The 16,358-nt window shown below is 41.1% G+C and overlaps 1 protein-coding gene across 3 annotated transcripts in view; it reads left to right on the top strand.

Moving 5' to 3' along the window:
• The window catches only part of PKIA (cAMP-dependent protein kinase inhibitor alpha), a 72,925-nt gene that overhangs the window by 53,683 nt on the left and 2,884 nt on the right, over positions 1-16,358 (top strand). For all 3 annotated transcript variants that reach the window (XM_090040216.1, XM_090040217.1, XM_090040215.1), the window contains exon 2: positions 10,493-10,670. In XM_090040216.1, coding sequence (XP_089896342.1) covers positions 10,520-10,670 — 151 coding nt within the window. In that variant the 5' untranslated portion in view covers positions 10,493-10,519. The remainder of the gene's footprint in view (positions 1-10,492; positions 10,671-16,358) is intronic.

Raw genomic sequence — 16,358 nt, forward strand, 5'->3', positions numbered from 1 at the left:
TGCAAATGCGCTCATGTGAGGTAGTTAAGAGATGCTTTCCAAAGAGGTACTATGGCAATATTTAAAAAAAAAAAATCATCCAAAATCAAAATATTTGTAAGTTTTCACTCTTTCACTATTTTTTCCCCTCAAGCCTAATTTTTTATGACTTTTTGGTTGAAAATTTTCAGCAAATGTTATTATACAATCATGAATAATACCACATTCTTACAGAAGGTATATTAACTACCTAATAATACATTAAGAAAATATTCTTGGCATCTGGTTAAAATATCTGAACATTCAGCTATAGCAATGTGTTTGGTTTGGAAATAAAAATGAAAGTTTTTATTTAAATGAAATATAGTGGCTAAACTTCATTAAATGCAAATCTAAAATATGATCTGAGAATTCTTCGGTGACAAAGCACATGAAACATACAAAAACAAACGGACTGAATGGCTGAATCAGATTGCTGGGTACATCAGCAAACTACTTGCAATTTATTTTGTAAGCAATAGATAAAAATGCTCCAAGGGTAAATAGGAGTTAAGTGTTGTAAAAGAGTAAGACGGGAGTTGTCATAAAATTCAGGGCTCAATCCATTTGACTTCTGAGGAACAGTGTCTTATTTCAGAATTTAACTAGAGCATGTTGGCTTGCTCTAACATCCTACCTTTTGAAGGCTGGTAGCTAAGGGTTTGTTGCATCCCTCGTTGCTTATAGCAACACAAGGGCAGCTACGTAGATTTGCAGGGTGTGGGGAAACACTGCAGAGAGGCTGGAAAGCTCTGTGATTATGTATTCCAAAGATGTAGTTGCCAAGCAGTCAGCAATTACATAATTTGTGTAGTTAGGGAAAAAGGTAGCTTTAAGCCTAGATGTGTAGTGATAGTTTTGCCAGTCTAAGCTGTTTTCACATTACGGTGTTCTGTGGGGTTTGTTAGTTGGGTGTTTTTGCGAGGGTGGATAACCCCACACCAATGTAAATGCAGATGAGAGAGGGGAATGAAGCAGCAGTCAAGGACAGCAGCATATATGCATGTCCACAGTTACATTGGGGTAGCCATTTGCTCAATGGAAGGAGGCTCGTCTGCTATCTTTAGCCCAATGCTGTAATAGTAGCCACTGCAGCAGTTACCCTATGGTAGCTTATCTGTCCATTCTGTGTCCTGCTGTAACTTACATTTGCTGCTAGATCCTATTTCACTTTCAGTGCCTAGATGTCAGTTGTATGGCCATGGAAGTGCTACTTCTGGCACACATGCATAGCCTGCAGCTTCTCTTTCAGGCACCCTGTGAATGCATAACCATCCACAAGGCTACTGAGCATGCTCAGTAGGGCCGCACTGTAGGCAGGCAAGCATGTGGCACCTTATGCTGCCTAACTATTCACGTAAATACTCAAATTGTAACAGGGCGAGAACAGGGAAAGTGGGCGGCCCTCTTACATTTTAGGTCAGTATCCTTGTGGTTAGCACTCTTGAACAAGGAATAAGAGATCCAGGTTCTAGGCCTCCCTCACCCCAAGGGGGCTTGAACCTGCATCTCGTGGTTTCCAGCGGTAGCATGGAAGGGAATCAGCAGGGCACTACCCCCAAGTGTGGACTGTCAAGGGGTGCCAGAGTACCTCCCTGAGAGTCTTTGCCATGGCACAGGCAGCACTGCACTGCCCAGCCACAGCACCCAGCAACATATCTGGGGGTTGAGTGGAGCAAGAAGGATGGTGTGTGTGCCCTGCCTGTCGCCTCCCCCCAGGAGTCTTTGTCACAACAAGTACAGCCCTGCATCCAAGAGAGTATCTGGGGTGTGAGAGAGCAACTGTGGCACCAGGTATGGCTCCCAGGGAGCCTACAGGGGCCAAGTTCACTTTGCTAGTGCAGCTGCAGCAACAGCAGTTGCTGTCACTGTGCAGAGAGCCTGAGCAGATAAGACTTCCCTTCCCCTCCTCCCTACCTACAGTGGTTAACTTACCCTTACCTCCAAGTGCTGAAGGAGTTCACCATGCCTCTTTTTTTCCCCAACACAGTACTCTAACCACCAGGATCCATTTCAAGTACTACACAGAACCCCTTCCAGATATCCTCTTGAAGCTCACCCACTGCATCTTGCATTTAACCTTTATTAGATAACATGGGTAGAAAGCAGTGGGGAAGCTTCTGTCCCATTGGGAAGCTTCAAGGAAGATCCATTCATACGTTACTGAAATCTGTTTGGGGCTACCTGACTGGGAGGGCCTGTGTGTAGGGAGGTGGAAGAGCAGGGGATGCTCCACAGCTACTAGATGTTTTGTGGGTTTCGTAGAGCGCCTTCCCAAATTGCTCTTCACTTTACTTCCATTTCAGGAAACTGACCTGGATTTGGTGCATCCTAAGCAGATTTGGTGATGAAGTGCGGGCCAGGCAGAGTGGGGTGAGGGGGCTACCTGGATGCCTGATTCTGTGTGCCTGGAACCTGGGGGCTCAGAGGGCAGCTGTCTGCTACTTTTAAAGGATGCACAATTTCCTTCTGGTGGCAGCAGAGTCTTTTTGGCAGCTCCTACCCCATCCCACAGAAGCCCTTAGCCTCCAGAATCAAGGGGCCAGGTGGCCCCTCCCCTCAATTAATCAAGCTTGCTCCAACATGCTGTAATTACAGCACCAGAGCAGCCTTGATGCTCCTGTAAGATGCCCTAGAGGCTAACCACCTCTGTATTCAGATGCATTAACATCTGCCATCAGTTTCCTCACCCACCATGTGTAAGCAAATTTTATTTATTCATTCTGTACCACAATACAAGGCCTGGACGAATGACATGTTAACTCCCAAGTAATTTTATTCAGCTTTGTACATCAAGGGCTACTTCCCATTTCATTTTGCATGCCTAAATTGCAGTTATCTAGCCATATGTGTGCTACTTTTGGCACAAATACAGTTTACAGTTTCACCTCTGATGAAGTAGAAATAACTTGGCTAGCCTATGTGGGTGTCAGTGGAAACAAACATAGGAAAGACATGCCCATCCATTTTTAGCCCAATAGCTAGTGGTTACGGCACCCATCCAAGGATTATAGGCTGTTCCCCCCCCCCCCCCCCGTGCAGGTTAGGCATTATTCAGATTCTTCAGACTCTCACCTACAAGGGTGTGTGTGTGTGTGTGTGTAATTACATCTTAAATAACACTTGGATTGTGATGCAACCATTACAAGCCAAAGTTTGGGAATTTTTTCTTTAAAGGCAGAAAAAGCCATTGTTAATTCTCCATTGAGTATGTAGGTTGAAAAGGATGGTGTTTCTCAATGCAATAATCTTTAGAGCAAATTAAACTACCTTGTACTCCAGTAAATAACATGTGCTACATACCAGAGTGAACTGCTTGTCATGGGCTTTTCTGTCTCCATCTTAGTGTTCCTTCTTTCCCTTCTGAAGGGAAGGCAAGCTGTAAGAAACTACAGATGTGAGTTAAAGACCAATTAAAAACCTCAGTAGATTTACCAGTTCCTTGAATAGACTGAATTCCAGAGCCATGTGAACTACTAACCTGTGTTGTCTATGAGCAGCAATTTCAATAGGTCTTAGTATGGAGCATGTATTTTCATGTATTTTCTCTCACTTCAGATTACAGGTTTCCCTCACTTTATGCTGTACATGCGTTTCTTTGAAAATGGCACATAACTTGAATTTGTATAAAGGGAATCCACTTTAAAATGTAACAAATAGGGATGCGTTCCAAGACCTCAACTGTACTGACCTCCAGACCCATTTCTACCACTTTTACCAGACAATTTTGGTACTCACCAACAGCAGACAGTACACACAAGCGTGGGGTGGTGGTGAATGTTACCATACTGGAGATGGCAACTACAGAAACATGTCGCAGAAAACAAGCGAAGAGCACAGATCCCACACAGGAAACTATATTTTGGTGCACATCGCTCCCACAGTTCACTGCACAAAGCATCTGACTGCCACATATATCGCATAAGAGTGAATTTACCCCCCATATGACAAATTTTTGGTATAAAAGACCCATTGCATAAGAGTGAATTCACACATACAGAACCCATATAAATCGAGGGAAACCTATATTTGAGGGTAGCCCTAAACTCGCTGGTTAAAGAACTCTTCCAGTAAAATAAAGGGAGAATTTTGTCACTGCTTCAAGTGACATTAAATAACCAAACTTGACAAAAATAAGAATAGACCCTTTTCACGTGTGGAAGTCGTTAGAAAATCTGGACAACCATATATGTATATCACTTCCTCTTAAGTTGGAGTCCACTATGCTTATTCAGCAGCGCTAACTTAATGACCTTTATTTTGCTGGTAGTGTTAGAATGATGTTTGTAGCTGTGAAGGTCCAGTTCCATGATAAGCGACAGATTTCAATATTGTCTATGTTAAGGTACTGTTAAAGTGATAATCCAGTTTTATTTCACTAACTTCTAAGCGATACAAATAGCTGTAATCTGCCGTTGTTATAGCTTGAAGTGCAATTTGATTATATTATGAAGAAAGAAGAATGGAAGAAAGGATACAAATCTAATATAGTTTCAAAGCAGGAATTTTTAACCTAACATTTTGTAATTTAGTGTATTGAAGAGGCACAAAAGAAATTGATTAAAATAGTTTCCTATAAGACTAGATTTTCAAAAATTTTACTCTCTATTTAGTATGGATTTGATTTAAATCAAATCAGTGTAAAACTTGATTTAAATTGCTGGTCAGGGAAGCCTCGATTTAATCATTGTTTTCTACAAAAAGTGCATTCTTGTTGTTTAATATCCTTTATTTCTTGAACTTCTTGAAACTTTTACACTTCTAGAGAAAGGCAAGGGCTTAACTGTGTACACAAACTTGCAGAGACAACAGGGATGGTGGGTAATCAGGTCTTTTATCTCTCATCTCCATGTACTGCTGTTAACAAGGATGTTATCTCTGGAGACAACAAATTCTCCCTATGCCTGAAGAAGGGCGTTTATGCCTGAAAGCTTGCAAAGAACAATTTTTCTAACATTTAGTTGGTCTACTAAAAGATACCACATTTACCCAAAGAACCTTGTCTGCCTATGATCTCTGGAGACACAAATCCACAGTTTGAGAACTGAAACTAAATATCACAGAGATGTTTAATGGGCTCTTCTAGACAGAGCACTGAATCCCATCAGGTAGAGGGGTTTTCTTTAATCTTTACTAATCTATAGAGGAGCCTCTGGGAACCCCATATGATTGGGCCCCTAATATAGCCCGTAGTCTATTGTGGCCTATTCATAAAACTTCTAAAATGATTACATGTATATATTGTCTCAAATGTATATAATTAGAAGTTATAATCCCTACTCCATAATGATATCTTCAAGCTTTAACATATGTTAAATTAAAACTATCTTTATATAATTTTTAAAAGCATCTTAGACAACCAAAAAATACAATTAAATAAAAAAAAAGATTTCAATAAAAAATCTATTTTATTATTTTTTACTTTTAAACCATTGATTTTTATCCACCCTGCTTGTATTTGGAATTTTTTTTCTTAGAAACTAGAGTTCATTCAAACTTAGTGATTATCGTTATTACTCTTTCTGTAATAATATTCATACTTATTAAATTAAAGATTTAAAATGTGTATGTTTATGGAAATTCAGTATCGCATGATACTTGCTTCTCTGCAGCTATCTAATATGATTTCTGATAAACTATCTGATTAGTCCCAGAATGTCAGAACATATGCCAGTCCAGCCAGCCTCAGTACAAATCAGTGGGCAGGACCCTGTTGATCTGGTGAAAAATCAGAAAACAAAAGCATGGTTTACACAAAATTCAGGCTTTCATGTATGCTTACTTCATGCTGCTGGGGGAAGAAACACCAAAAGCTTGCAGAGACCAATTTTTCCAGCTATTCAGTTGGTCTAATAAAAAATATCAAATTTACCAAAAGAACATGTTCTGCTACTGGATACATTATCACAGCTAGTAGCATAACTGAGGTAGAATGACCAGGGCAGGAGCCCTGGGTGCCACTTTTGTTGGGAAAGGGGAGCAAAAATAACCATGGCTGTAGCTGCCCTGCAGTACCTCTTGTGGCAGCTTATTAGAGCACCAGTCAGACTTTTTGAGGGTGCAGATAGGATGCAGGTAGGCAGATGCCAGGACCCAGCTGCCACCACTGCCTTTCCCACGGCAGCAGAGGAAAAGTGCTTTTCTCCATGATGGTAGGGGAAGGATGCCCACAGCATTAAAAGTTTCAAAATATTTTCCATGTTGTTCTGGAGCATCTGAGAAATAAATATAATCTGAGGGCTTCATGGATTCATGGTCTGCGTAAAATACTCCAGAACAACAAGAAAAATGCTTCAGAAAGTTCTGTGCATTTCTGCATGAATCCTAAGCAGTCCACTCTTCTACAGCCTGCAGCCCTTTGGAGATCTTGGTCATGGGAGCACTAAACCTGGAAGAGTAATATCTTGCTGTTGAGGGAATGAATTCTGGGAACACAAATAAACTACTCTGTTTTCAAAATTTAAGTTTAACAAACCAGGCTTCCAAGAATGAGAATTACTTAAAAAAAAAACAACCCTCTTGAGTTGACTCGGGAGGCTGGGATGACAGCTGCCAGACTTGGATCATGGCCTAATCTGGATTGGGCAATGCAAAAGGCTTGATATATCAGGGTTACTGGATGCCAACAACTAAATAACTTATAAAGTAATGGCTCAAGAAACTACGCCCCTCTGAATAACTATTTTCTCATTATTATGTTAATATGGACACAATAGGCAAGGCTAATCCAAGGACAGGTATAACTTGGACACAGTGAGGGTAGGGATATGTGCCAGTTACATAAAGCAAGACTGCATGTACAGGTGTCATTTGACAACTAATTCAGAAGAGCAGGGCAGGAATTCAGACTGGAGCAGACCACCCCTTCTTCATTGTCTTCCAATAATCATGGTAGATGAGGGCCTGCTAAAAGACAACTGGTGGAGTTTCTTGGATTCTGCCAGTGAACACTTTGCATCAGAAGCCTGGTATTTGGAGGCTTGCTTTGTAATGGCAGCACTACAAATCTGGTCTCCACCAATCTCTTCTCTTGACAGAGGAGAATAATCTAACCTGTTTTATGGAGAAATCTTTATAGAGATCCCATTATTTATTAATCCTGTTAACTCTGGAAATTAGGCAGAAGGCAGAGTAGATTTGTTGGAGAGGTATAGCATAACTTTCATAAGCAGAGGCCTTCATAAGCAACTGCAGGAAGCTGAGCTGCTAAATAGGAAGCAGTGGTTAGAATACAAAGGGTAGAAAAGAGGACAGGAAAAGGGAAGGGGTCCTAGAAACTGCCATTATTGTTATGAAGGATGGGAAGCAGTGTAGCATTAATGTGGAAAATAAAAGAAACATGAGGAGTGGCTATAATTTGCTGTAGTGTTGGGAGATTTTTTTTCCCCTACCCCCTTGCTCCTCATCAAGTTGCTAGCAAACCCACTCCAATCAGCAACTTGTGTAGTTTTCCATGAATGGAAAGATAATTCCTTATTTAGAGCACTGTTGCACTGAATTTAAGGCAGCATCCTGGAAGGGGGTTATACTGGGTAGACTTCAGACTGATTTGTTGGCATCAAAATTCAAGCTCCTTGCAGTTGCAACTTTGAATTACTCCGTGGCTTTACATGTAGTGTTCTCGAAGCCAGCCTTAAACAAAGGGACTGAACGCACATTATACAAGTATGTTTCCTAAAATGAGGGAATAGATGTCAGAAAGATGACTAAGAGGTCATGTCATATTTACCTCTCTGGAAGACAGGACAGATAATTCGGAAGTTTTCTTTTACTTTCTATTGTGGCCCATGAGGATAATGTTAGCTGCCTCTTCTCTGCTCCCACTTCCACTTTATTTGCCTTGAATTGATTTTTTTTGTTTGTTTAATTAAATATTTGCAGTTGGAGGCTATACAGAAGAGTAAATGCCTCAACTGTGTCACTTCCACACTGTTATGAAGAGAGAACATTCTGCAGGAAGCAATAAATACTCTGTGCTGTGGATTATTGTGGCACCTATGAAAGCTTTCAGTAACTGAAAAGCACAAGACAATTCTGCATACATCGACAAGCTTTCAGTCGTCATTGACCTCTTTCCGTTCTGTTTTTCTCCCAAGCAGGTTTCTTGGCTGTCTTTTATAGGAATAAAATTAGCATGTAAGCCATTCAGCATTTGGCGCATGTCACTACTTCATTCTCAGAAGCTTCGTAGCCCCAAACTTCTCTTCAGAGAAGTGACTCTTGCAATGATATTTGATACAGCTATATTTAGCCTTTATAAAGTACTATACATAATCCCTTTTCCCTGGCTTCTCAAACAACTCATCCTTATGCTTCAGTAAGGGTGCAAGGCTGACTTGACTGACTGACCCCGGCTGTGCTGACAGTGAGGGAGCTGAAGAAATAGGATCAGACAGGAATTGCCAAGATTTGTGAAGATAATGGCTTGTTTAAGAGTAAATAAAGACAGTTTGTTAAAAGAAAAAGGGTTGAATGTCTCTTGAATACTCTAAATCCATTGCATAAAAAATGTTGTTGACTTTAAGGGTGTATTTCATAGTGCACAGATGAATTAAGTTAACAGTGATATGTAAACATTTTTAAATAATACTTGGAAACTTTGCTGTAGTTATTCCAGAAATGCCGATATCTAAATATGACTACTGGGTGGATTGGTAGGTATGGATTGGTTTAGAAACGGCATATGTGATATCACCCTTCTACCAGTGCCATTTTCTGCAGTGTTTACACGTAGCATCTGTTCATCAAAGACTTGTAGGGAGAAGGCAATCATGTGAAATGCCTCTGGTTACAAAGTTGATACTATTCCACATCTTCCACATATCTTTCTCAAAGCCTTTGAAACTCTCTTTTAGCGTGGTTCAGTCTGAGTTTCATGTATGATTCAGCTGTTGGGGTGGAACAAGTAAATGAAGAGAATCCATGCCAGTGCACAAAGGAAGCAAAACCCCCACTTATTTTCATCAGTAATAGAGACACAAGCTTCTCTATGTTGTAGTTTAAATGGGCAAGAGTTGGGCTTCAGTTGCAAGACACATATAAATTTTAGGGAAAATGTTCTAATTCTAAGCATGGTTAAGCTCTGGGCTCGATTATCTTAGGACAATGTGGAAATTGCATCACTGGAGGAGTGTAAGGAGAGTTTGGACAAACTGGACAAGAGTGGTTGACCCTGCCTAGGGGAAGTGTTTTATCTTTAAGGCATTGTTAACAAAAAAGAAGGGGATAATTCTTTTTGCTGCTGTTGTAAGTGATCCTTCTGAGAGGCCTGTGCAGCTTCTGTAGCTGACTTTTGTGGAACTATCAGCATAACTGACCCACTGAGAATTTTGACCTTCAGGAAACCACTTCTTCCTGGATGACTGCTTGTGTGTAGAACTAGTGATAAAGGGCAGAAACTAGCTCTCCATGTGCTTTTTGATGGCACATTTCTTCCCTTTTATTTGGATCCTGGTGCTCCCTTTTCCTGTAGCAGCAAACTGGACTCTTCTGGAATTTTTCAAAGCCATTTTTTGTTTGTTTTGTTTTTTAAACCTAGCAATGTGGCTGTAGGCAAGGGGTTGTAGATAAAGGCCAAGTATAGATGGTCAAACAGCCCGAGGCTGAATTGATTCAGTCTTTGCAGGTTAGTCTAAGCTGCAAAGATTGCACCAATAAGCAAATGAACAGATGGTCACTTTTGATTTGGGAAATACAGCTACATGCCTGCAGTGGCTCAAGCCAGAAGCCTGGGGGTGCTAGAGCGTGGCTCTCTGATGCACAGCCAGCATGGGCCGTGTGTTTGCTGCTTCTTCCTGTTGCCCCTGTGGGCTCTGGAATTTGCAGACCAGACTCAGAGCAGTAGGACTCTGTAGGGTTGCTCATCACTTCCTTTTCCTGCTTCCAAGTGCCTCTGGGATTTGTAGTCCACAGTCATAGCCAGAACTAAGTAAGCAGGGCAGGGTACCGTCATACTCGGGGGAAGGGAAATGTAACCCCCTCCCTGGTGCCAGACCCCAACAGGGGGTTGCCTGGGGAGCCAGTGAGGCCAGTGAGCCAGCCCTCACTGCTGCAGCTAGGGAGCAGAAGGGCAGAGCCAGCCCTGCTCTCTGGAGCAGACAGCACAGCCCAGTCCAGCCCATGGCTGCAAAATGCTGGGATGCTAGGGGACATTGATTTAACTTGAACCAGGAAGGGGTCTGGGACAGAAGTTCCATAAATCGGTTTGACAAAAATCAGTTAAGTGTGATACTACATTCAACCAGGTTTATCTTTAAACCAGTTTCAGCCATTTTGAAATTGGCTTATGTGCACCGAACGTCTGTTCTGTTACAGGCTTAAACCAGTTTCTGATCACTTAAACTGATTTATGTGTAACTTCTGTCCCTAGACAGCAAGCTTGAAATGCTTTATAAGCTTGAAATGCTTTATCTTCATGAAGAGAAGTCTTTGTCATTTTGGTGTTCTAAATATTTGTCTTCTTTTCCTACTTTAGGTACTGCTATGTGGATATTTTTTAGCAATGACTGATGTGGAATCTACATATGCAGATTTTATCGCTTCAGGAAGAACAGGTAGAAGAAATGCACTACATGATATCCTTGTGTCCTCCACAGGAGGGAACTCCAGTGAACTAGCTCTAAAGTTAGCAGAGCTTGATATAAACAAAACAGGTAAGTGCTTTTCTTTTATTCTGCTTGTTGGTTTTAGAAAGGAAAGTTAAAAAGCCAGTAACTTGGTAAACAGAGAACAGAGCTTGCTTGCACACATTCTTCCTGTCCTCCGTCCCAAAAACTCCCAAACTCTAAAGTAAATGCATAAATTCAGACACTTCATCTAGTATTGCCGATGTGGGTTTCTGTATCTGCATTAACTCATTACATTTGAAGGTTTTCTACTTCCATACTTCAGCCCTTCTGATTCCTTGAGTGTATTGTTTAGAGCAATGGGGAATGGAAAAATCCATGTAAGAAAGGTCCCTTGGGGAAAATCAGATGTGTTCTCCATGGCTGAAGGAAAAAAATAGTTGATTCACAATGTCATTGCAAAAATAAAACCCTTTAATGCAGCACAGGCATGCCTGAGGTTTAATAATTATGGTTTGCATAAAGTCAGACAAAGTGATGGTAATGTGATTGTTATTAATATGAATAGTCATTTCATGTTGACTTGTAGTAAATGTTGATGCTCTTCTTTCTTGATTTGAATTGCCATGGCCATACATCTAGTTCTTAATGTTTACTAGTTGCTCCAGTGTTTTATTACAACAAGCTCCCAACAAGTTTAATGACCCTTAATGTAAGAAGTAGAGCATGAAAAACCAGGCAAGTGGCAAGCAACTATCATGCATACTCGTGCATACATACACACGCTCCTGGTGGAGAGGGAAAGCAGGGTTTGAGAGCTCATCTCTGAACAGATCAGGGGAGAGAATTTCTGGATTTGGGTGACTAGATTTGTTTATCTTCATGCACCAGACCAACCTGGAGACTACGTAGGTCTGTCTATGGTGAACTAGCCACATAGAGCCTCCTGGGACATCCCTTTTCAGGAAGGTTAAAAGTTTGGGTGTTTTTTTAATGGGACAGGACTCTCGCATCATATACAGTAAAATATTTGTATACCGATATTTTAAAAGATGAAGACCTGAGTTCCTAGACTATATTTGAGATGCAGTCAAAAGGTCTAGCATCAGTATTCAACATATCCTGCTTCTATCTTTAAATTTACCTATCACAAAATTCAGTTAGAATGAAACTTAAATTATTTTGATTGGAAACATACTGCATATTGTCTTGTAGGTAAATGGCAAATGCAGAGAAAGAAATTAGTAGCTGGATCTATATCTTGTGCTCATGAAAGGGAATTTGATGTAGTACCAATAATTTGTGTTCCTATATTTATTAGAATGCTGCAGCTGTTGTGATGAGAGGGATCCTTAATCTGAAATCCAAGGAATGGTTAAACAATTATGAACCTAAATTTGTAACACAATTCAGGATTATATTTCATTTGTTTCAGACTTCTCTCTTGCTGCTCAAATGATTCTAAGAGCAGTTCATAAAAAACGTGTTAGGTCACCGGCTATATGAAAAGTGTCTTCCATATCCTCTAAAACGGCATGGTTAAATATAGATATTCCTGTTGCAGAATGCCTTTTTGTGTTGTTTTGGTTTCAGTTTTTCCTTATTTTGCAAATTTAAGTCCTGTTGAAAAGCGTCAGATTGATAGCAGCTAAGGCGAACATCTTCCCTAATAACAGATCCTAAATTTGATACTCAGTGTCAGAACAACTTGTTATGAACCACTGCTCCCTCAAAGTTTTGCCAGGGTAAGATAATAATTCACTCTCTTCATGCCAGTCCAATACTTGGCACTACACAGCATGGTACAAATGATTTTCTGTCTGTCATTTTGGAAACTTTATGATGCAGACACCTGTTTGTAAGGAACAGGAATAACCTTTCCAGTATGTGTACTACCAAAAAGTGGGGGGAAATAAATCATTTTATAGAAATGAAAGACTTTAAATGTATACTTCCATAGAGAAATTAGTAGTTCAGTGAGCTGAGTGTTTTCCTTTAGAATAGATTCAAACCATTTTCTGTCTAGACTACCGTACAGACTATTACAATGAAATAATACAGCAAGGTGAAAAAGTATAAGGACAGGAGGTGACTTTGAAATGAGACTGACTGACATGCAGAGCATAAGATTAGGAAAAAGGTGGTCATAGCTGAAGCATAGATCAGTAAAAGTAAACAGAAGAAAACATAGGCATTCAAGCTTATGTGGTATGTTTTGAGAGGATTAAGTCAGTGGTGTGGCCTCTGGGAGTTGATAGACCCCGAAAGGCCAAGAGTAATTGGATAGGACAGTAAGATGGAATTTGAACAGAAATCATTAGCAGAGATGTCTGATCTACCTCCAGTTTTTCTAAGTCTTTCAATATTTTATCTCTGTTTTAAAACCCTATCTACTAGAATAAGCACAGTATGCAAGATTGTTAGCTTTATTTTTTTTTTAAGATTTGTAGCCATCCTAGTTGTGGGAAAGAAAGTTTGAGACCATTATCTACATGTATTCTGATGCTTCAGAAACCAGGAGGGAAAAAATTATGTTAAAGGATTTTTTTAGCCAAACTAATTATTTTGGGAGGCCTGGACCTCTGTTTTTTGAATGTTGGCCATATACTGTATCTTAACCAATAACCAATAAAAGATCTTAAAGGAGAGCGAAAGTAATAGTTAAACCAAGTAAACTAGTTTAATGGAAATTAGACAGGACTGCTTCTTTTTAAAGATGAGTTGAAAAGAATCCTTAAAGAAATAGTATGCTTCTGTAGCAAAGATAAGAATCGCAGGAACCTTTGTAGAACAGATAGAGTTCAGTGGGCACAGTTAGCCGAGGCTTGGCCATTAAATAGGAGGCCTGCATACCAGCTGATTGATCAAGAAGCCTGTAGCGTAGTGGTCTCCAACCTCTTTAGGTGAAGATCACTTTTTGAAGAAAAAGTCCAGTCCAGGATCTACTGTGTGTCTACCCACCCTTTCTCCCCCCACGCAGCAGGTCACTCAGGGCTTGGGGTGCAAAGACCCGGGCACATATCAGGGGGCACGTGGCTCCCATGCCTCCACTGGGGTGTGTGCAGCAGTAGGAGCCTCCTGCATGCCTAGACAAGCTGCCCAGGCTCCGACCCTTCCTGGCCCAACTGGGGCCCGACTCAACCAATGGCAGGGGGTGCAGAGAAGGAGTGTCCCACTCACCTGGCCCAGTCCCGGAGCCAGGGGGTGCAGTTCAGCCCAGCCACGTGTGTCCTGCCGCTCCCAAACTGCATCCCAGACACTCCCCATGTGCATCCCACTGTTTTAGACTGCAGAGCCTCTGACAGTTGATATCGGTCTGGGGGAGTACCCCCCCAGACTAAGATTGACTCTCAGGGGCTCCCCAATTGACCAATCAATCAGGATCAACTTTTTACAAGTCAGTCTGTTATGAATAGAATAAGCATTATTGTCTGCAAAAGCATGCATGTTTCAGCTACCCTTGCTGGTTCTTGGGCAGGTCATGATTGTTACAATTTTTAGAACTTATTTTTTATGAGACCATACCTTACACTGCACATGTGTATCGCCATGCATGATGATAGTTATAGATGCATAGTATGTAATTTGAAAAAGGAAAATAATTTGGATATACATTTTGATGGCAATACATACACACTTAATCCTACTGAAAGCCTAGATTCCAGTAGTAGAGTGGGCTACAAACCAATGTTTAGATTTTTAGGAGTAGCAGGATTGATTTGGCAGATTGCAAACCTGGTTATGCCATCTGTGAATAGTATAAGCAGATTCAAAAAAAGCATATTAGACAAATTCATTAGTTAATGCAGCTAATATTCACTTCAGATTTGGCCAATTCAGGGGACAGTGATTCTGTTCAGTGATTCAAATCACTGTCCTGAATCTATTTGGCCGAATCTTATTCATAGATTCGGTCACCACTGAATTGGCCAAATCTCCAAATCGGACAGGCCCTATCCCCCTCACACTCTCATGCTCTCACAGATCTGTCAGTGGCTGCCTAGCATGCTGGCTCTTTTTAAAAAAAAAGAGCAAAAAAATAAAAAAAAAGCCCCACACTCACCAGCTGTCGTGAGCCCCCAGATGTCCCGATGGCCCCCCAATGGCCCCCCCACCATCCCCTACTTACTGGCACAGAGTCTGGATCCAGCTCCCTGCAGCGGTAAGCGGGGACTGCCAAATCTCTCTGAATCTTTTCTGAATTGATTCAGAGAGCTTTAAATCAATTCGGACTTTTTTATTGGTCTCCTGATTCAATTTGGATTTGGCTACCAAATTGGGCCAAATCTCCTCCAAATCAAATCAGTACCTAAAGCTTCATGCAGCCCTAAAATTCATGGAAGACAGGTTGGTTGATAGCTATTAAATAGAACATTCCGGGGTATATCCTCTGACATTTCTTAAACCAATGATGATTAATGTCAGGGAGGGTGTGGAAGGGAATGGATTATATTAAACTTCTAAAAAGGTGGTGCTTGACCTTTTTCGGCCCTACAAGCCAGGTGAGTGGGGTAGAGTCGGTCAAAGCCCCAGAGCCCAATCCTGGCATGTGAGGCTGGCAACACCCCCTCCTACCCTTGCATGCCGGGATTTGGCCCTACAGCCCTGGCACCGGCCCCTGCCAGCCCTTCATGCCAGGATTATATTCTGGGTCCCAGCACTGCCTCTGCATACTGGGATCACACTCTCAATCCAGCACACAGGGCCCAGGCTATGGGTCTGGAATTTTGGTGGTGGGGGAGCCTTGCCACCTCTCTCCTGCTGCCAAATTTTTCATGTCAATGGGAAGCACTTCAGGCTGGATGACAAAGAGCCAAAGGGGGTTGAGAACCCCTGCTCTGAAACATCTCCCACTTACCACTGTCAGATACAAGATACTGAGCTAGACTGGTCTGACCAAGTATGGTACTTTTTATTGAACCAACTGTTGGGAAAGATGTTAGAGAGTCTTTCATGTACATCATGCCCTTCTTCAGATCTACATTTTTGGGTCAGGAAGACCCCTATAAGCATCTCGTCTGACCCTCTTCATAAGCCTCCATAGGAACTTTCACCTAGGGATTCCATTAGAGTGAATTATAGCATAAATTATCTTCACACTTCCAATCTTCACTAAGTTCAAGTCATGAAGAATTCACCCCATCCCTTTGCGGACAGCTTCAATAGTTAATTACCCTCCTAGTTTAAAAACTGCCTTATTTTCATTTTGTAAATAAACATAAACTTTGAACTATTCACTCTTACTAAGTCTGAATCTAGGGGACAAGAGCTTTTGAAGTATGCTATCAGATACTTTCTTCCCACATAGGTACTTTGAGGCTTTGTCAAGTCTCCTCTTAACCTTTTTCAAGGTAGCAAATGGAATTTCATTTATGACTAAAGACACATTTAAAGACACATTCTTGTAGCTTACAGTGAGAAAATTGAACTGATGTAGGGTGTAGTACATGGAGAAAGAACTATATTACTACTATTTTTTGTCTTCTGCTGTAACAGCTTCTCCCTTGACTGAACTGTATTCATATTCAGTACATTCAAGTGTTTTCTTATATTGTCAAATTAATACACTTATGATATCTAGTAGGGCTGTGTGAAGCTTCAGTTGCTGATTCAATTTGGAGGAGATTTGGCCCAATTCAGCAGCTGAATCTCCAAATCTGAATCGAATCAGGAGACCTATTAAATGGTCCAAAATGAATACAAAGCCTCCACATTGACTCAGAAAAGAGTCAGAGATATTCGGAGGTTCAGATCGGCCAGCGAGAGGCAGGCACA

Source organism: Crocodylus siamensis, chromosome 3, assembly GCF_052110815.1.
Source record: "Crocodylus siamensis isolate JL-2025a chromosome 3, ASM5211081v1, whole genome shotgun sequence".
Taxonomy (NCBI): Eukaryota; Metazoa; Chordata; order Crocodylia; family Crocodylidae; genus Crocodylus; species Crocodylus siamensis.